The 21,805-nt window shown below is 44.9% G+C and overlaps 1 protein-coding gene across 5 annotated transcripts in view; it reads right to left on the bottom strand.

The window, feature by feature from the left end:
• USP32 (ubiquitin specific peptidase 32) overlaps positions 1-21,805 on the bottom strand; it is a 130,065-nt gene that overhangs the window by 57,700 nt on the left and 50,560 nt on the right. For all 5 annotated transcript variants that reach the window (XM_079955367.1, XM_079955370.1, XM_079955368.1 and 2 more), the window contains exons 3-5: positions 18,685-18,790; positions 17,263-17,381; positions 8,634-8,793 (exon numbers count right to left, since the gene is read on the bottom strand). In XM_079955367.1, the coding sequence (XP_079811493.1) occupies positions 8,634-8,793; positions 17,263-17,381; positions 18,685-18,790 (385 nt within the window). The remainder of the gene's footprint in view (positions 1-8,633; positions 8,794-17,262; positions 17,382-18,684; positions 18,791-21,805) is intronic.

The raw sequence follows: 21,805 nt of genomic DNA, 5'->3' as shown, positions 1-21,805 counted from the left end.
AAGAGAGATGGTCTGCTGTCAAAAGCCTTGTGGGATAATTCAGACAAAGAAAGTGGTAAGACAATTGGTTGGGGTGGGGGATGAACAGAAGGATGAACAAGGACAATGTGAAGCAAATCTACCCTCTCCTCAACACAGTCCTCCAGATCTTCGGGTCAATAATTTCAGGGCTTGGACTTCATAGTCTGCAGGGCACACCTACCCCAGGGAGCTTCTGGCAAATGTGCCCGTTCAGGGTCAAAATAAAGTCCAGAAGTCTCTCCTCTGCCCAGAAAAGCACAACCGCTTTTGACTGACTGGGCAAAGGGTAAGGTGGAAAGAACATGAGCCAAGCTATTCTGTAGCTGCAAGAAAGATGCATGGGCAGGAGAAAAATCTTGCCCACACTATCAAAATTATGCAATACATATTGCAACTTTCCTCTGAATTACACAACTTAAAACTTGGCTCTTTGATTATATAATCGGACCAATGAAATCTGTACTAATCTTGGCATGAACTTGTATTGCAGTGTTTTATTTTGTCTTTTTTTTTAAATTTGTTCTTATTGCAATGAAATAAAAACTTTTTCAAAAAAAACCCCACTCTAGAGCGAAATATTGGGAAAAAAACAAATATTCACTCAACTGTAAGTCTCACTCATAACACTGGGAGAGTCATCCCCCCTGCTGCACAGATAATATCTCTTCCAAGCAGCAGGCGATACGTAAGATCCCTCTTGGCCCATGACCCTGGGCAGCCACTGCCAGTCAGAGCAGACAACATTGAGCTATAGGGACCAGTGATCTGTGCAGAGGTGGAGAGGCTGCTGGGCCCCACAGGTAGCACATAACAACGTAGCCTCTTATGAGGAAGATGGAGCCCCTGGCTCTGCAGACAGAAGCTCCTAGATTCAATCTGTGGTACCTCCAGTAAAGAAGGATCAGATAGCAGGCCATAAGGTAGTGATGAACCCCCTCTGCCTAAAACCTCAGAGAGCTGCTGCTAGTCAGAGTAGACAGTGTTGGGCCTGATGGACAAATGGTGCCATGTTCCCACAATGGGATAACCCCACAAATTCTGCCCAGAGTCATGGTGACATCTGGATCAAATCCTCACAGCAAACCATACAAAATGAAGCTCTCTTTTACTGAGGCAAATCACTGAGTCCTTTGAGCTTGACGCTCTCTACTCCGATCACCATCAGCTCTCCAGGGTGTCATGCAAAAGGTCTCTCTCAGCGCAGCCGTTTGAGATATCTTCATCAGAAATGCCAGGAATTGAGCCAAGGGTTTTTAGAAGCACGCACCAGCCATGTGCTCCCCGGTCCGAGAAGTGATCAGACAGCTTCTTTAGAAGCCAAGCTTGCAACACAGTGAGGAATACGTGAATCAGAGCTTGGCTTAAATATTTATTGGTTCGTTGTTCAGAAACTCATTACAATGTGTATGTGTTACATCTCTCTCTCTCTCTCTCTCTCTCTCTCACACACACACACACACACACACACACACACGTAGAATCACAAAATCATAGAGTTGGAAGAGACCACAAGGGCCATCGAGTCCAACCCCCTGCCAAGCAGGAAACACCATCAGAGCACTCCTGACATATGGTTGTCAAGCCTCTGCTTAAAGACCTCCAAAGAAGGAGACTCCACCACACTCCTTGGCAGCAAATTCCACTGTCGAACAGCTCTTACTGTCAGGAAGTTCTTCCTAATGTTTAGGTGGAATCTTCTTTCTTGTAGTTTGGAACCATTGCTCCGTGTCCGCTTCTCTGGAGCAGCAGAAAACAACCTTTCTCCCTCCTCTATGTGACATCCTTTTATATATTTGAACATGGCTATCATATCACCCCTTAACCTCCTCTTCTCCAGGCTAAACATGCCCAGCTCCCTTAGCCGTTCCTCATAAGGCATCATTTCCAGGCCTTTGACCATTTTGGTTGCCCTCCTCTGGACACGTTCCAGTTTGTCAGTGTCCTTCTTGAACTGTGGTGCCCAGAACTGGACACAGTACTCCAGGTGAGGTCTGACCAGAGCAGAATACAGTGGCACTATTACTTCCCTTGATCTAGATGCTATACTCCTATTGATGCAGCCCAGAATTGCATTGGCTTTTTTAGCTGCCGCGTCACACTGTTGGCTCATGTCAAGTTTGTGGTCAACCAAGATTCCTAGATCCTTTTCACATGTACTGCTCTCAAGCCAGGTGTCACCCATCTTGTATTTGTGCCTCTCATTTTTTTTGCCCAAGTGTAATACTTTACATTTCTCCCTGTTAAAATTCATCTTGTTTGTTTTGGCCCAGTTCTCTAATCTGTCAAGGTCGTTTTGAAGTGTGATCCTGTCCTCTGGGGTGTTAGCCACCCCTCCCAGTTTGGTGTCATCTGGTGTTTTAGAGCTGCAACTTTCAATCTCTTTGAATCAAATAAAAGTATCCTCAAATTAATCAGCCAGCAGGTCTTTTAATTAAGTTTTTTTTTTAAAAAAATACATGTACTTATAAAAACTGCAGGGGGGAAATGCTACCTTAGAAACATGAGTCTCACCTGTTTTGGACATAAGGGAAAGATGTCTTCTGAAGTGACATCAACCTAAAACCAAAGGAAGTGTGCTTTTCTCTTTAGACTTTTCTCTCTCCTAGGGTGCAATTTCATGCAGACCTCAGTTGTCCCACTAGACTCAGTAGGAGCTTTTTGACTCAGAATGCAGCTTCTTGGATCCTTGCTTTAACACTGACAAACCTGGGATCATCACTTCCTGTTATGTCCAAACCAGGAAACTATGGTTAGAGTGACTGTTATTTTAGTTTGTTTGTTTGTTTGGTTTTGTTTTCTGTTCTTTTCGTATTATATTTTTAAATGTTTTATTTACATGTGATTTTAGTGATGGTACTTTGATGATGCTGTACTGTCAACATATTTTTATTCATTACCTTTTGATTTTGAACCGCTTTAGGAAGCCCTTTGGTTTTGAACAGCAGCATATGTTGAAATATAATATGGTGAATAGCTTCAGAAGAAGACAAGGCAGGAAGCCATGGTTTGAAGCTGGCTTCATATCCTGGCTTGTTCCAAAGCCATTGTTTTCCAGTTCAGATATTAACCAAACTCTGGTTAACAGAAGACAATCTGTTTAGTTTGCTCTTGCTGCAAAGGGATGTGTACACACCCGGAAGGCTTGTTCATATCTCTGTGTATTAAGCCAAGATATGATTGCCTGAACCAGTCTGTACACACAGAGACACACAATATCATTATAGGCTAGGCACTGCGGCTGATTTATTTTTGACCATGTTTTACTGTAAGCCACTCTGATCTTATTAGGGAGGAACAGTAAGACAGAAAAAATTAAAATGAATGTAGATTTGTCCCTACCTGGAGGCTTATCATCTAAAATTAAATTAATGTGCATCACATCAGTTGTGAAAAACGAAAAGGTTCATGGTATTAACCTTCCATTTTTTATTTTAAAAAAACATTTCTAGTCTTTCTAATCTATACTCTGAATGCATATGAACAGATAAGCTCAGAGGGGTGGCTGAATAAATTTTCCTGCTGCTGGAAGGAAAGATTTCAGTATCCTGAATCCCTTCCCTACTAATGATTAAGCAAAATCAATCAGTACAAGACACTAGACACAAATCTGATTTGCACAGTATATTACCAGTTGCAGAAATCACCTTTCATTGCAAAATTTTGTTTTTTAGGGCATTATGCTGAGAACCCTGTAAATATCCCAATTAACGACAACTTCCCTTTCCCTTGGCTAAAACGTTTAACGGTTAACACATAGGGAAGTGTGCCAAAAGTTAATTTACTATCTCACAAAAATCAAAGCCATAAAAACAAGCCCAAGCTGCAAAAACTGCTATACTAACTTTCAACTTCAGCAGCTACCCTAGAAGAATATTTATGGTTTAAATGAAATGGAACAGAATTTGATTAAAAATGGCAAGTGTGTGCAACTTGGTGTGACACTTCAAAATTCCCTTTGTAATTTTAGGCCAGGGAGAAACATAATTAAAGTCATCTGCCTTCCAACATGAATGTTATTTACGGGGGGGGGGGGGAATACTATATATTTTTGGTTAGTGTTTCCTCGATATCTTGGCTCATTAAGTTAATTTAAATGGAGCCACTGGAGCTTCACAGTAAACGCTTGCTGTCTTCTCCCTTGAATCAAAGTTAATAACATTTGCCTATTTTTAACCAGGGCTATTTTTCATGGCTTTGCCAAATAGTTTTGACAGAAAAACCAGCAGGAGATAGTTCCTGACTTGATTTAAATCAGGGATGAGGAACCTGTGGTCCTCCAGATATTGCTGAACTCCAACTCCCATCAGCGCTAGCCAACACAGCCAATGATCAGGAATGATGGGAACTATAGTCCAGACACTACTGAAAGACCACAGGTTTCCTCATCCTTGATTTAACTTGTGCCAGTGAGCTCTGGCATTTTCACTAAAATGGTAAAAAGAAGCCATAGCAGATCCTGATTCCCAAAGTCCCAAAGTTTCCTAAAATTCAGCCAGAAACAACTGATCCAGACCTCCCCTAATCCATTTTGACAGGCAGGTAGAGCTTCCCACCTGATACCACCATGACACCAGGTGAAGCGTTTTCTTTTACCTGCAGGTTTCAGATCAAACCACATGAGCAAACAAAGCCTTTCTTTGTGGGTCTTGCTACAAGTGCCAATCAGCTGACCAATGCTTACTGGAGGCCCTGCTTTGGGCAGAGACTGGCTACACTATAGAGTTCCCAGAAACTCTGAAATGCAGCTGATCCATACAGGGGCTTGTTGTATGTGACGCCGGGCACAGTGCAGACCAATGAGCACTGACAGCGAGCCTCACTTGCCAAGGAGCAAAGCTTTTAATGCTCCCAACTTTTCCTTTGCAGCCAAATTTTTGGCCGCAACACACCTGGCATCAAATACAACCTTTCACCTTATACCACCACCTTTGACCCAGCATCACAAGTCGGTGTACAAATACAGAAAATGGATTAAATTATCAAATCTTAGTAAGAATCTCCAGCCATGAAAGTCATAATGCAGAAATGACCCGCACAATGTTTCACCATTACAGTGATTTATGGAAGTGACTATCTGCAAGGGCTCAGGGTACATGGAGACCATCTTAAAGAAGCACCAAAATATCTCTCCTAATGGTGATCATGGTTGTGCTCATGTATATATACATCTACATTTTATACAAAATTTACAGATTTTTATTCTTCCCGGCAGAAGACAACCTAGCAAACACTGTGAACCAATCCTCTTGCAGTTGGGGGAGAAAGACCCATGTCCAGAAGGATTCATGCTGTCTCTTGCCACCCAGGTGCCTACTAACTGGAAGGCTGAGAGCTCAACCAGCTTGGCTCCAAGCCCTGCTGCTGCTCTCTAGGAGAAGCCTTTTTATGTTAACACTCAAGCCATCCACTGCCTTTGGGCCAACGTCCTGTCCATACCCCCCAAGCTATAATCTCCAGGCATCCCGGCTTGTTTTGGTTTTCTGTCACTGCTCAATTTGCCTTGTGCCTCTTGTAATGTGACATTTTTTAATGACCTTCACAACCACAAGGGAAATCAGCGGAGGTATAATAGATAAGCACAGCAAGGATGGGGGTGGGGGGAGACTCTGCCTCGTCACTCCTCTTTGCAGCCTTAAGCCCCTCGTGACCTTAGATAAGAAACTCTCGCAGCAGCTTTTTTTGTGGGGGGGGGGGGACTAGCAGCAGTTGCTTAGCAACCAGCTTATGCCATTCACAAAACAGGCCATGATAAATATCTGGGGGTCATTTTTTAGCTCTTCCCCAGTTTTTGCTTTAAAAAAGGACACCAGACCAAGGGCAGTCAACTTCTGCATTTTCAGGGGTCGTTCTGTTCCCCAGGTAATGACTTGGAGAGAGGGACAGGATATATTGTCACAGAAGCTGAGCACCCTGCCGACAGATGAGCTATATCATGAAGCTGGAACCACATCATTGTCAGACCATTGGCCAGATTTGGCCAGTATGGTAGTCAAACTGGTGTCCTCAGATCCTCTCCATCACAGCCAGCATCGACAATGGTCAGGGATGATGGGAGTTGTAGTCTAACAAGAGCTGGAGGGCACTTCATTGGCAACCCTAACTGGCAACAGCTCTCCAGCGTTTCAGAGAGGGAGCCTTGCCCAGTTCTGCCTGGAGATACCATCTCAGTACTATCATGAGACAGTAATCTAATGAAAGGTTGATGAACTAAGGATACTTGAAGAATATCTTCATGAATTGTGATACACAGTGACTTCATCTGTCCTAACCAGTGCTGCTCAGAGTCATCTGTCGATTGAAACCTAGTTAGCCACTCCTTGAATGTTCTTTATTAGTCATTCCATTTCTTGCTTACCTTTCACCACAAGGTCCCAGGGCAGGTAACAGCAATTTAAAGAACACAATATCAAAGTCATTGTACAGCTCTAAACGCAGATCAAAATACAGTGAAATACATCGACAGAAAATATATTCCTAAATGTATATTCTGAGGGAATATGCATTTAAATATGAACTTTCATGAAAATCCTTAAGAAAATTTGCAGATTAATGCAAAAATGTGATGGAATGGCTTTCTGGTAAACTTGTGGAAAGGTGGCACAGAGTTGTATACAACATTAGTCTTGTTCAGAGTAGACCCCTGAAATTAATGGGTATGTCTAACACTAGTCCACTGAGTTCACCAGGTCCACTCTAAATAGAAATTACATCAAATATAACCCCGATAGGTGGGGTTGGCTAGCCTGCTGTGAAAGACACAGTCAACGGTACTGAAGCTGAGAGTAAACCTTTTCGGCATTCTTGATGCAAACTCGAATAGGCTCATATAGAGGTCAAACAGCTATTTCAAGGGGTTGAGAGCCTGTCCTTCATTTGCTCATCTCTCACATGGGCAAACTGCAAAAACTAAACTGATTCTAAATTAAAAACAGATCAATTCCCAAAAAATGGGCATAGAAAAGATGAGAACCTAAGAATGTGAGCCAGCCACCTAGAAATTATTTGTTTCCTCATTTCCTTGGCCTCATAAATTCCAAAACAAATCGCTCTGTTTCACAGCACTTACAATTCTTGCTGAAACAGCCAGCACAGACTGTAAATCCCACGGCAAATACAGATATTTCAGAAAGCTATAAAAGTGCTCCTGGCTTTTACCAGCAGTGCCTCCAAAAGTGCCTCCAACAGCGCAAACCCAAAATAATCAGTTTTCCAATGTTCCCTTCTAAAATAAAAATGGAAGGCTCTAGCCTTCTTCTAACAAGACAATTAAGCATCAATATTGTGGGCCTGGGAAGCTAAAAATGTCAGCATGTGTGAACAAGAAAACTTGGAAGTCTCAAGTGACTGTATTAAAATTAAGGGATGGGGTAGAAGAATCATAATTGGAATTATTCAGTATCTACCAAGAAGCTCCACAGGATGACAGAGATAGGCTGACGCATTGCTTGCTTGCCCTGTGTCTCTTCGGGAGAAGAAAAGGCTAAGGAGCAAACCCTACTTAAATCCTGAGTGGAGTCCCTAAGAAGGTTGGATGGCGCCTTGTACACCTCTTTCCAGCAACTCCTGCAGCCAAGCTGGTGCCAAATGTCTTGCTCCGACTTCCTTTGAACCACACCAGCAAGGCCAAAAGGGGGGTCTTGTTGTCTGAGAAGCCCAGAACCTCCATACATACCAAGACATCTGCCAATCATTATGATGAGGCTATGTGGTGTGGCAGAAGATAGAACATCAGACTAGAACTAGGGAGGCCCAAGTTCAAATCACCCACAGCCATGAAACTTGCTGGGAGATCCTGAGCCAGTTACTCTCTCTCTCTCTGTCTGGCCTCCCTCACAGGGTTGTTGCGAGAATACCAAGGGGGTGAAGAATCAGGTACACTTCCTTGAACTCCTTGGTGGAAAGGCAGGATATAAATAAATAATATAAATGAGGTGACAATATGTGCCAGTATGAAAGCAAGTTGCCTCAAATCTTCCTACATTCTTGGATATCATAAGACAGGGGTAGGGAACCTGCGGGCTTCCAGATGTTGTTGGACTACAACTCCCATCACCACTGGCCGTGCTGGCTGCAGCTGATGGGAACCAGAGTCCCAAAGACATCCAGAGGGCTGCCAATTCCTCATCCCTATCCTAGGGCAACACATGACACCCCATTAAGTCAACACAGAAGTTATCAACCCAGACCAGGGGTCATAGGCTTGGGATCCCATTTCCTACAATGATTGACTGGACGCCTCTGAGAAATTGATTTCCCCAGCGCAACTGAACATACCATTTTGAGAATTAGCAAGCCTATGATGGGGAACCTGTGGCCCTTTAGATGTTGTCGGACTATAGCTCCCAGCAACCATAGTCAGCATGGCCAATGACTAAGTATGATGGGAGCTGGAGTCCAGCAGCCTCTGTAAGGCTACAGGTTTCCACTCAACTGGTCCAGGCAACTGTAGAGGGCTGGCCACAGTAACTAAGCTGGTGTGCAAGAAAAAAGGATGTGTTTCTTGAACAATCCCCAAGGAGAAGCTGCAGAGGCACAATGTCAGTAAAATCAGGGCAGAGTCTACAAAAGATAACAGGAAGTAAGGCAATTCCTTGAGAACAAGTGTTACTTACAGTGTGTGACTCCAGCAAGGGTCTGATAAAAAGTCGGGGTGTCGCTGTCATCCGTAAGCGTGACATACACTCCCCCTGAGAGCAGCCAGCGGGAAAACGTGAAGGCCTCTTTATTTTGCCACAGCCAGGTTTTGAATTTCTCAAAGTTTACCTTTTCACCCTGTAAAAAATAAAAAAGCAGAGGGGAGGAGGATGAGTTGAGCAAAGCAGTTTGTATTTGCTAATGAACTCAGTTGTTTGTTGCTGTTGGTACACTGTAGTATAGCCTACAGGGAAAGTTCAGACCCAACAGATGGCCATAAGCAACTCTTTCTCAGCTGCAACCTACCTTGCAGTGAGAACTGAGATATAAGTTAGGTGAAGGCACCTGCATACTCAAGAGTGTGACACACAGGAAGTGAGTTGCTGGGAAAGTCAGGTGGTTGTCTACTTAGAGCCAAACTACATGTTATGTTCACACTTTTAATAAAGTGGTTAAAATTGGCCACTTTTAAAGAAAAAATGGATGTGGAGTCCTGATCCTGACTATACCACCCCCCAATCTGAACCAGGACACCAGAACAGTTGCCTACTGAACCATGAGTCCATATTCTAAAAAAATGTTAAGCTGGCCCTTAGCTTGCTTCCTGGCAGCGCAGCAGCAGCAAGGGAGGAGCAAAACAATTTCCACAACATGCACCAGCACACTGGGTGTTCATCTTTAAACCGTAGTTTATTTCAGCTATGGTTTAAAGTGATGTACGAACCAGGTAATTTCCTTCTCTCAAAATAATTTAGTGGTAGACAACTGCAAACGCAGTTGCAGCAAACACCTATTTTTCTTTGGTAAAAGGTACCAAAATATCACAACCAATCTGCATTGAATGGATGCCATTCAAAAGCTCACCGAATCCTGTTATAAACAAAGAGAGGTTAAATTTACCAAATGGCCCAAGGATTCAGATCTTAGCATTTCCAGTTTTCCCCACTCACAGCTACCTAGTCCCACAGGCCGCCCCAACGCCCATGACATCAAAGCAGCTAAGCCAATGGCAACTAGAGAGTGTTAAGGAGGCAACTGCAAGCCAGAAGACGAGGAAGATGATGTGAGGGAAATGAAAGGCAACAAACCCGCTATACTAACTACCAGGCCCTTCAGCTACTTGTAGTATAATATTAAAAATAATTTACTCAAGCACTCCGCTTGGTGTGTGGAGTGGGAGAAATCCGCTAGGGCCTCTCTCATTAATATAGAGAGCAGCTTTGGCGGCTGTTCTCCTCCCTCCCCACCAGTTCATTATAATGCATGTGTGGCAGCAAACTACCTGATTCAAAAAACAGGATTAAAAAAAAAAACCCCTCACAGCTACTTCTCCAACACATCAGGTAGCTTGCTTTTCAAACACAAGGCCTGCTACTACATTCAAAGCAACAAAAAGATCAGAGATTACAGTTAAGAAGGGCTGCGTTTTGTTTTGTTTTAACCCTTTGCCACAAAAAGGTCAGCTACTGCCTCAAACATGCTTATCAGTAGCACACAGCTTGGTAAGAAGCTCTCTCCAATGTGATTATCATGACAAAGTCTTTCGGGCACTTTTCTGCAGAAATAATTTTACTATTAAGAAGTATGTATTTTCCCAAGGGGTTGGGGAGAGGAGGGGATGCATAATGATAGAGGAAATATTTCATTTCACAGATGTTGGATGGATCTTAATAAGTTATCCTCCCAACTTAATGGAATGGCAGGGAATCTTTTCACGGCCAGTCTTAAAAAAAGAGGTTCAGCAAGCAGGTTTTATGTTGCTTTGGAGGGGGGGTGTCCCACACTGGGAGCCCCTAAACTGAAAGAGGCAATGCATGCAAACTGAGGATTCTCTTAGGCAGCATCTGATCTTATTGAATAGTCCTTGTTGAGTGGAAATGATAGCACCGCCAGGGGTACTGGATGGTCCCTTTTACTGGTCTTTGCAAAAGCTGGACCTTGACACCCCTGATTTCAGAAACCACCTATCACTTCCCTAGAAGAGAAATTTCAGCCTGGTACAAGCGTTAAGCATACCGGGGAGCTTCCAAGTCACCATTATCAGAGAATCTCAGTGGCCCAAGCCTGGTTAGTTATTGTGTGTGAAGTGGGTGTACTAAGACATGACAGCCCTCTTCAGGAACAGAAGGGAACAGCTATGTGCAAGAACTTAGCCCTGCAACTGGCAAGCAGTATGAAGCCTCTGGATTGGGCAGGCTTCGTATCAATACCCAATGCCAAGTCTTTTGCCCTTGCCTGGCTGACTGGTTCCCAGTTCCAGTACCACAAGTCAAATACCATGCCAACTCCAGGCCTAGAGCCAACCACAGCCTGGCCCCATCAGCCACATAGTGGGCCTCCAAGGACCCAAAATTTTTTATATACATTTCCTGGCTACAGTTCTTACAACAAGGTAGCTAGCCTTTTTTGCCATCACCTCCTAGCTAACCCTCCAGAGGCCACATGCCACAGCAAGCGTGGACAAATAAGTGTGGCCACCCACATTCCTGCACATCAGATGCAGCACACACCGCACCACTGGAGAAAAAGAAAGGTGATTTTGGCTCTCCATTACCTCCTCCCTGCTAGAGCAGAGAGAACTTCACGAAATTAGGCTGGGCTGGACCATAGTCATTTGAACGCAAGTATCTCTGTCTCACCCTTTTCTTTCCATGTATTAAAAAGGTAAAGGTACCCCTGCCCGTACGGGCCAGTCGTGTCTGACTCTAGGGTTGTGTGCCCATCTCACTTAAGAGGCTGGGGGCCAGCGCTGTCCGGAGACATTTCCGGGTCACGTGGCCAGCGTGACGAAGCTGCTCTGGCGAGCCAGCACCAGCGCAGCACAAGGAAACGCCGTTTACCTTCCCGCTATAAAGCGGTACCTATTTATCTACTTGCATTTAAGAGTGCTTTCGAACTGCTAGGTGGGCAGGAGCTGGGACCGAACGATGGGAGCTCACCCCACCGCGGGGATTCGAACCACCGACCATGCGATCGGCAAGCCCTAGGCGCTGAGGTTTTACCCACAGTGCCACCCGCGTCCCAGTTCCATGTATTACCATCTACTAATCAGCATGGAATGCTTCACATGTAACTCCAAGGAGAATTCTCAGCCTAGCAGGGAGAAAGGAGCGAACAAACAGCCCCTCACACTTGCTCAACCACATGTTGCCAAAAAAAATATTTTTTTTTTGAAGATTTTTTTTTTAAAAAAAAAATCTGCCATCACACATGACATCATTTGAGAAAAGGAGGAAAAATACAAATGTTTGCCATAGGTGGCTCTGGGCTGGGCTGGAAAGAGAAACAAACCTCTTTTTTTGCAGGAAATAATAATCATACCCCCTCAAGCAGCCTTGAAGATGCAACCATGTCTGTTCCCATTTGAAGAAACAAACCCCAACTGCAAGAGCAATAAAATGTCGAAGCCCTCCAGTGTGTGGCAGGTTGCATGTCCTCCTGAGATTAACAGGCTACCAAAATCCAGCAGAGAAGGTTACTGCCGCCTATTTTCATTTCAAAAGGAAGATTCACAGAGGACATTGCTGTGGGACAGAAGGCAAGCCTGCATATTTTAAGAGAGACCCCTTTGCCTTGTGCACAATCTTCACAGAAGCTGAACTGAGCCAAAACGTTGAGCCTCCATTTCATTGAACAGGGGCTGCTACCGATTCTGTACTGAAGCAACCCAAATTCCTCTGCGTTTAATCGGGCAACCAGAATTATGCAAAGTTGAACTGTTTGCCCATAGCACAGTTGAGATCTGGTACGGAGGGGAAGACTGGCAGGCACAGGCGAGATCTGGTGGTCAGCAACTGATTACAGGTAGGGCATTAACATGTTTGCTATACAAGAGCTGGATTCCCATTCTTATTTTTTCAAGCAACTATAAACTAATTTGGAGGGTGAAGTGTGTTTACAGTCTCATCTTTTGCTCATCTTTTGTAGTGGGGTGGGGACTGAGTTGGATCGGCCCCTTTATACATTTTAGGAGTGACTGCTTTAGATTTTTTTTAATCGTTTTTGAAACTTGTTTCTAAATGTTTGCTTCTGTAAGACACTCTAAGTCACTTTTGTGAAAAAAGTGGTGAATACAATTAATAATATTAATACCACCACAGAAGAGGAGTTTGCTGGATCAGGCCAAAGGGTGCTATTTTGGACAGCGTGGTCTTGTATGCTAACAGAATTCCTCTTGGACTGGGCTCATGTGATGGGTTTCTACCCAGGATGGGTGGTAACTTTCCCCTGCAGGCTTTGGCTTGGTCACACTTGGACTTTCTGGAGTTTGCTCCTTCCTCTGCAAACCAGGGCCAGCAGGGCTCTAACCCACAGAATGAGAATTTACTTTTAAACTTATCAAGCACAGGAGATGAGAAGTCTCCTGTATAGCCTCCACTCCTCTGCAGTTCCAACAGTCTGCTCACTACCCACAAAACAAAAGGAAGAAGCAGCCACACCTGAATTTAAAAGGTACAGGGCTCATTCTCTGGGCTGCTACCATGCAACCCGGCCAGCAGCCACCTCATCTACAGTGTGCCAGCTCACATTGCTTTCAGCATAATGACCTAGACCAGAGGTCGGCAAGGTTTACCTCGCCTGGGCCGCAGAAATTGTTCCGTGGGCCAGATCGCATCTGCGCATGTGCAGATGCGGTTTCTGGTGCCACGGAAGCAAGTCCCTGTTCCACGCTGTGCCGGTTTAGCGCAGCGCGTGGGAACTCGCCAAGCAGGCGGCTCAGTTCGGGGGAGGCTCATGGACCATTTAAACGACCACCGTGAGCTGCTTGTGAAATATTGATAAACCTGCCCACTAGGTGCAGAACTGTCCAAGACTGCCAAAGATCAATGGAAGGAAAACACTGGGTAGAGGCCAGGGCACCGAAACCACCTATGGAGCATTAGTTCAATGGTAGAGCATCTGCTTCACATGCAGAAGGTTTCAGGTTCAATCCCCGGCTTCTCCAAGTAGGACTGGGAATGTCCCCCAAGAGAGCTGCTTTCAGTCCAGAGCAAACAATACTGAGCTAGCTAGGCCCATGGTCTGACTCAGTATAAGGCAGCTTCCTAGAGTTTTCGTAATTATTTCCAAGCCTTTCACCACACACACAACCAAACAACCAAACATGAAAGCTAGCTGCTGAATCCCAAACTAGGGAGTGGACCCCAGTGTGGTGTAGTGGTTAAGAGTGGTAGACTCGTAATCTGGTGAACCGGGTTCGCTTCTCTGCTCCTCCACATGCAGCTGCTGGGTGACCTTGGGCCAGTCACACTTCTCTGAAGTCTCTCAGCCCCACTCACCTCACAGAGTGTTTGTTGTGGGGGAGGAAGGGAAAGGAGAATGTTAGCCGCTTTGAGACTCCTTTGGGTAGTTATAAAGTGGGATATCAAATCCAAACTCTTCTTCTTCGGAGGCTTGCTTAAGAGTTTGCCATTTGTTATCAGAAACCTGCCTGCATGAATTGAGTAGCTTGTGAACTCTTGATGGGCTTGCAAACCTACCAGCCATGCACACCAAACCTTTGGTAAATAAGTGCTCTCTGACTGAACTTTGAATTAACGGAGCTTGGACATTACCCTTTATTGACTTGCTTAACAGTACTATTTTCAAAGATATTTCTTTGCTGAACATTTAACCTCTCAGCAGGGCTGAAGTTCAAATATTCCCATCTTTGTTTTGTCAGAAATTAATCTACCTTGCCTATGCGTTATGTGGTGAACTCTTGCCAGCCCTTTGCAAGAGGAAAGGCTGATGCAAAAGACAACTGGCTTTTTTCTAGCTTCGTCAACATAGCTGGTGGAAGTCCTGGGGAATGCGCAGAACAGGGGTATTGGGTGCAGAGTGAGATTCTCAGCTTTGTTATTCTTAGTAGCCATAGTACTGTCAGAGTATCTAGCTCTCAAGGTTACAAAGTCATGCTTGAAAACGATTATTGTTATTTATTTGATTTCTTTCCTGCCCTTTTCCATAAGGGGTTACAACAATTTAAAATTCAATACTAAAATAGCTTAAAACAAATTAGAATCACAAGACTAGGGTGGGTCCTGAAAATGCATGTCTTGGGTGTCAGGGGCCATGGTAAAGAGGTGTACCTACAGCATAGGAAGGAAACTATATACAGTGGTGCCTCGCAAGACGAAAAGAGAATCTCTTCGTCTTGCGGTTTTTTCGTCTTGCGAAGCAAGCCCATTAGCAGCTTAGCGGATTAGCACTATTAGCGTCTTAGCGGATCAGCTGATTAGCGGCTTAGCGGCTTAGAAAAGGGGGGGAGGGAAAAAAACCCGCAGGAATTCGCAAGACATTTTCGTCTTGCGAAGCAAGCCCATAGGAAATTCGTTTTGCGAAGCACCTCCAAAACGGAAAACTCTTTCGTCTAGCGAGTTTTCCGTCTTGCGAGGCATTCGTCTTGCGGGGCACCACTGTAATGAAGGTGCCAGACACACCTCTGTGGGGAGGGAATTCTACAATCTAGCAACTGCTACAGATGATGCCCCCCACAAGGGCACCACCACCCAAACTTCCAAGGGCGGTGGAACTGCCAAAGGTGGACCCTTTGCTAATCTTAACACCTGATAGGGGCTGAAGAGCAATTCTTTGTGAAGACTCAGAACTCAGACAAAGTGCTGTACAGTCGTACCTTGGGAGTTGAACAGAATCCACAGCTTCTGATTGACTGCAGGAGCTTCCAATCGGAAGCCCTGTCAGACATTCGGCTTCCAAAAATAGTTCGCAAACCGAAACAGTCACTTCTGGGTTTTTGGCATTCGGGAGCCAAAACATTCGAGAACTAAGCTGTTCAAAACTAAGGTAAGACTGTATAAGATTTCCATTGGATGGAGTGGGAATCAGTCTTTTCATGCTGCCCCTTGGCGTCCAGGGGAATCAATGCACAAATGACAATCACAGCTTGAATGGAGCAGTTGTGTTAGTATGCCATCTGCAATACGTTGAGCTGTAAGTGTAAGCGTTCCTCTCCAAATGCCTGCTCATTTCAGTGGCTAAGGGAAACAAGGATACCAAAATAAATAAATCCAACCCTACCCAGCCAGCAGGGTGGCATTAAATGCTCCTCAAAAAGCATCTCCCAACAGCTTATCAGTCTGTTGTTTTGCTTTCCAAGGGAAAGCACCGCTGATCAACTTTGAAACGAGGCATCTGATTAGATTTATGCTACCCAGGACACAACGGGCAGGTATATGACATTCTCATTCTCATTTACACAAATGCTTGCAGCAGACTCTCTGCTACTGCTTCTAGTGGAAAGAATTTTAATGAGCTGTAGCCCGTATGCCTGAGGACAGGCATCAGAAGTGTGAAAGACAACACTGGAAAGGAGCTGGGGGGTTTTAATGCTGTTTTGGAGAGGTGCTTCTGAGTCCTTCGTGCTCCCATCAAGGAAGACTAGGAGTCTGGGGAGGGGTGGATCTCTCCCCCTCGAAGGATGATGGGCGCATTCCACATTTTGAGAGAAAGAGAACAAGAGATGGGACTTTGGGAGGTGGGATACAAATGATACAGTGCAGAAGACCCAGCCTTGGCCACATTCACACCCTGCATTTCTTAAGGCTCCTGAGAGTTGTGAGAAGTCCCCAATCCCCCTCATTTATCCTAAATAGAACCCAATAAGACAGACATGTATGTAAAAAAAAGATCCCACTGAGATCCCAAGATGAAATTTTGCAGGTAGCGCCTAGAAATGTTTCATAATCAATACATTTTTTGGAATTTTTAAATCATATTATTATTTTTTAATCACTTTTAAATTTTTTGGAATTTAAATTTAAAATTTAAAGTAAGTCTATCATGTGATGTGTCATATTAAAGCCAGTGAAGTTCTGAAGAGATTGGTGTTGTTGTTAGTTTTGAAGTATCTAACTTCTGGGCTGAGCTGTTAAGGTTTTTGTGTAGTCCAGCAAGGCCAAAATTGTAAATTTCAAACCCTCATAACTCACAAACGGGATGAGATAAAAAAAAAATATTTAAACTTAGTTTTGATCATTCAACAAGTGTACAAAATATTAAGAGAATTGGATGACGTGAGATAAAAAGGTTGGATCACTTGATATGGAATGACACAGTTTATGAGGTCACTGAAGCAGGAGAAAAGGCAACGCCTGAAAGCAGGAATAGGGAACTGTTGACACTCTGGATGAAGTTGGACTGCAACTCCCATCAGCCCCAACTAGCATGGCCAGTGATCTGGGGTGATGGGGGCTGTTGTCCAGCGACACCTTGAAGGCCACAAGTTCCCCACCCCTGGGTTTAAAGCAGCAACCTGGTGCCCTGCAGATGGTTTGGGCTACAACTCCCAGAACCCCTCCAGCCAGCAAAGAGATGGCTGGCTTGAAGAACCAGACGCATGACTGCCTCCCTGCAATAGCCAGGGCTAGCTTATTCATTTCAGCAACCTCAGGTGCAACCTGACACCTGCAGAGCACCTTGCAGAGACTAATCCTATCAAGTCTGCAATCTCCCACTACAAGGGTGTGGAACTGGATCTGGTCAGTAGACCTGATCCTGATTCTGCAAATCACTGCAGGATACTTCCGACAGGAGGTCAGGGCTCCACACTTTCACCCTCATCCTCAGGTTATCCAGTAAAAGGAGATAAGGAACTGCAGGAAATACCTCCGAGAAGCATTTCTTGAGGCTTTCCGGGACTTTCCCATCGACCACATGAAGCATCCTTTCCATCTCTTCACGGACGACATAGCTCCCGGATTCATTTGAAAACAGGCTGAAAATGTCTAAGCAAAAAACCAACAACAGAATAATTAAACATTCAAGTCACACCAGTGCAACAGAGCTGGCAATACCAATTAACTTGCACAGCTTTCTGAACAGGGCTGATTTTTTACTTTTCTGCACTCATAAAAAGGGCTTTGCTAATCAGTTATGTTATTGGGATCAACAGAGATGCCAGTTTAAATTGGAGCTGATAATATTTATATACAAAACATGAAATTACATCTACAGGAACAGTACCTGGAGCCTATAATGATTCTAATATTTTAATTTGTTACTGTTACTTACCTTTGTATTTTTTATACTGAAGGTTTTATACCTCTACACACACACACCATTTACAGCTGAATGCAAATATAATATTCCAACTGAAATATTTTGATACTTCTGCAGAGGGTGGGAGATGCTAAGTGGAAAGTCTCAAGTTTCTTTCATAGAATGCATCCGCCTCACTCTAATGGTCTAACCATCCTGACTGAACATTAGATTCCCATTTAAAGTGAATGGAGGGAAATGCAACCTGATACAGTGGAACCTTTTCTTACAATCATAATCCATTCCGGAGGCCCATCCGCTGGGCGAAACTGGACGCTAGTAGAGGCGCCGTTGTGTGCGCGTGCATTCGGCGGCAGAGCACTTCTGCGCATGCACAGACGGCAGCAGCCGCTTGTATGCATGCAAAGATGGCAGAAGCCGCTTCCGCGCATGCACGAATTGCAGCAAACCTGGTGTTTACTTCCGGGTTTGCCACGGTCGCAACTTGGAATGTCCGCGAGAAAGGGCGGGTGTAAGTCGAGGTTCCACTGTATGTCCAAGGTTATGGATTGTGGGGGAAGGTGTCTGATTCACATCCCCACCGCAAATATTAGGTTTATACAGTGGTGCCTCGCAAGACGAAATTAATTCGTTCCGCGAGTTTTTTCGTCTTGCAATTTTTTCGTCTTGCGAAGCACGGACTTTGGAAAAGCTTCAAAAATCACCAAAGTCTTCAAAAACCTCAAAAAAGGCTACCACACCACGTGCTATGAGTTGCTCCTCGAAGTGAATGCACGGTTTTAAGAAAAAGGAAACAAACTTGCAAGACAAAGGAAACAAACTTGCAAGACGTTTCCGTCTTGCGAAGCAAGCCCATAGGGAAATCCGTCTTGCGAAGCAACTCAAAAAATGAAAAACTCTTTCGTTTTGCGAGCTTTTCGTCTTTCGAGGCATTCGTCTTGCGAGGTACCACTGTATCCTGCCTTTCTTGCAAAGAGCTCAAGTGCACAGTGAACCCCCCCAAAAAAATCAGATGCTGCCACTACTTACATTTTGCTTTCTCTTCATCTCTGCCCCTCGTTAGCAGGACTAAGCCTACTATCAGATTGTTGAAATGTAGTCCTTTGGACGTGCCACCGAAAGAGCAATATATGACCTGAAAGTTACAAAAAGAAAGTGAGAAAACTTTACTCTTTATGCTTGCATGCAGACAAGATTTTAATCCTTTCGCTTGGCCACCGCAGCACAAAACTCCCAAATTAAATGCTTTCCCGAATCTGTCTATCTAGACTGGAATCTTGTTTCCAGCTGTAGTCAGCCAGAAGTTCTTAGTTTCTCACAAGCAGGACCTGGAAGCAATTGCCTCTCCATTTCAACCCAGAGTCTGGAATGAAGGAATATTTATTCATTTAGAATATGTTATACCATGCCACCCCATCTAAAGTCTTCAGACAATAAAACTAAAAACAAAACAATAAAAAGTAATTCAACTGCTAACAACAGTCTTTCATAAAAACAGCAGCAGGGCAAACATTGGAACCAAAAAGTAATGAACATCTCCAAAGAGGTAATAGGTGCGTTAAAAGCCTGGACATGTAATGCGATCTCGACCTGGCATTGCAGGCTTTAAACCTAATAACACTTAAAGGTAAAGGTAAAGGTACCCCTGCCCGTACGGGCCAGTCTTGACAGACTCTGGGGTTGTGCGCCCATCTCACTTAAGAGGCCAAGGGCCAGCGCTGTCCGGAGACACTTCCGGGTCACGTGGCCAGCGTGACATCGCTGCTCTGGCGAGCCAGAGCCGCACACGGAAACGCCGTTTACCTTCCCGCTGGTAAGCGGTCCCTATTTATCTACTTGTACCCGGAGGTGCTTTCGAACTGCTAGGTTGGCAGGCGCTGGGACCGAGCAGCGGGAGCGCACCCTGCCGCAGGGATTCGAACCGCCGACCTTTCGATCGGCAAGTCCTAGGCGCTGAGGCTTTAACCCACAGCGCCACCTGCGTTACCTGGGCATAAAAGTAGACAAAGATTGCAGTGTGAAACTCAAACCTGCCTGTACAAAGTGGTCCCATAGACAAACATGCATGACTAAACCCAACTAACAAAAATCAAAAGCCTTTGCAAGAAGGGAATCTCCAAGTCACCCACACCCCATACATTATCCTGGGCTTCTAGCCACTGCCAGAAGTCAACATTTACGCCAAGGCCCATCAACAGAGCTGACCGGCACAACCATCAGCCCCTAGCCCAAAGCCAAACAACACATGGTTTCAATAGGTGGTTTAGAGCCACACATATATTATTCTCCCAACTGTGCATCTTAGGTTGAGTAGGAACAGGACTTTAATATGCGGGCGGCTGGCAGCACTATGACACAGGAAGAACGCTCCAGTGGCTGCTAGCTAACATCCACTGTAAGTAACTGGATTGCAAGTGATTTAAGTCCCTGGTATGAATATTGCATCTGATATGAACTCACTTATCAGCCTTTGGCCGCCTCCTTAGCCTCCTTCCCTCCCTCCCCTCATCTGTAATGTGGGTGGCAAAGCTGACTGCCAAGGCAGGTAAAGTGGTTCTGAGTACTTTAAAGCAATATTAAAGCACTAATAAAGCACAATATTAAAGCACAATATTAAGCACTAATATTACGAGTGAAAACTTCCCATCCACTCTAAAAACAAGTGTTAAAGCCTTGCTTATCTATTTATAGCCAGCGCAGGGAACCTTTGCCCTTCCAGATGTTGCTGAGCTACAACTCCCTTCAGCTCCAGCAAGCATGGCTGCATTATCAGCACTGAAGTGACCTCCCCAGGGCACAAGCCCAGGTAGTGTGTATGGAGGTCCTGGGCTGCCCAGACAATGTCCCCGCTCTCCAAAGGACAGCAGAGCCATACACTGGGCACCTGCTTAGTTGCAGGAGTTGCTGGAAGGAGGCGTTTAAGGCACCATCCAGCCATCTTAGGGTCTCCACTCCAAATTTGTGTAAAGTTTACTCCTTAGACTTTTCTTCTCCCAAATATGTCTTGCAAGCAGTGGAGGTTTAGGATCAGTGTTTTCCATTTCCTAGATGGGCTACCTTCCCAGGCTGATGGGCCCCATCTGCCCCTCACTTCCCTATACAGTGGTACCTCGGGTTACAGACGCTTCAGGTTGTAGACGCTTCAGATTACAGACTCTGCTAACCCAGAAATATTACCTCGGGTTAAGAACTTTGCTTCAGGATGAGAACAGAAATCAAATGGCAGCAGCGGGAGGCCCCAGTAGCTAAAGTGGTACCTCAGGTTAAGAACAGCTTCAGGTTAAGAGCGGACATCTAGAACAAATTAAGTTATTAACCCGAGGTACTGCCTTCTTAACTGTTAGACCCAGCATTGTTCTCATCCACTCAATCTGCCAGTGCCTGTCTTCACATACAGGGGAAGTCCCTAACTCACTGAGAGTTTGAGACCTACTGGCTACCCTCACCTAGTTTAGTCGGCCAATCAAAGCTGTTCTCAGGATGTGGCTGTTGTCACATGCTGACAGCTTCTAGGAGCTATGAGTCAAAGCTAAGTGCAGGATGGGGAACAAACTACCCCAGAAGGAGCACAGTGTGTCCCTCAAAAGAGAGGGCCAAAGGTTCCCCACCACTAATTGATAGGAAACACAAGGAAGCTGGCCAGTTTCTATTTTCTGGGGTGGGGAACCCTGTGGTCCTCCAGATGTTGTTAGACTACAACTCCCATCATCCCTGACCATTGGCTATGCTTGGCTAAGGCTGATGTGAGTTTTGAGTTCAACGACATCAGGAGGACCACAGCTGACCTACACCAAGCCTGTCACTGCGTCAGCTACTCTGGGAGGGAATGAACATTCATACTTAAATCACCAGTGGCATGGCCATTCTGTCACCTCCCTCTCAAGCCTCACGGGCCTACAAACCTGTTCCAACACATTTGTCCTCATACACGCACAGTATATCATATTACTTATTAGCTACCCTTCAGGTTGCAGCACTAGGTGATTATTTATAGGTCCGATAGTCATGTGATAAGTCATCATAGGACAAATCTCCCCTGCTTCTAAAATAACTCAGCCTGTCTTGCTTCTCCAAGAACCAAAGGTGGAGCATTTTCAAGGTGCATAAATATCAGGCACTCCTAGTGCCTGGGGTTTTATTTACAACTGAT

The sequence above is a fragment of the Podarcis cretensis genome (assembly GCF_951804945.1).
Source record: "Podarcis cretensis genome assembly, chromosome: 15".
Taxonomy (NCBI): domain Eukaryota; kingdom Metazoa; phylum Chordata; class Lepidosauria; order Squamata; family Lacertidae; genus Podarcis; species Podarcis cretensis.
This window is presented reverse-complemented; position numbering and strand designations above follow the sequence as displayed.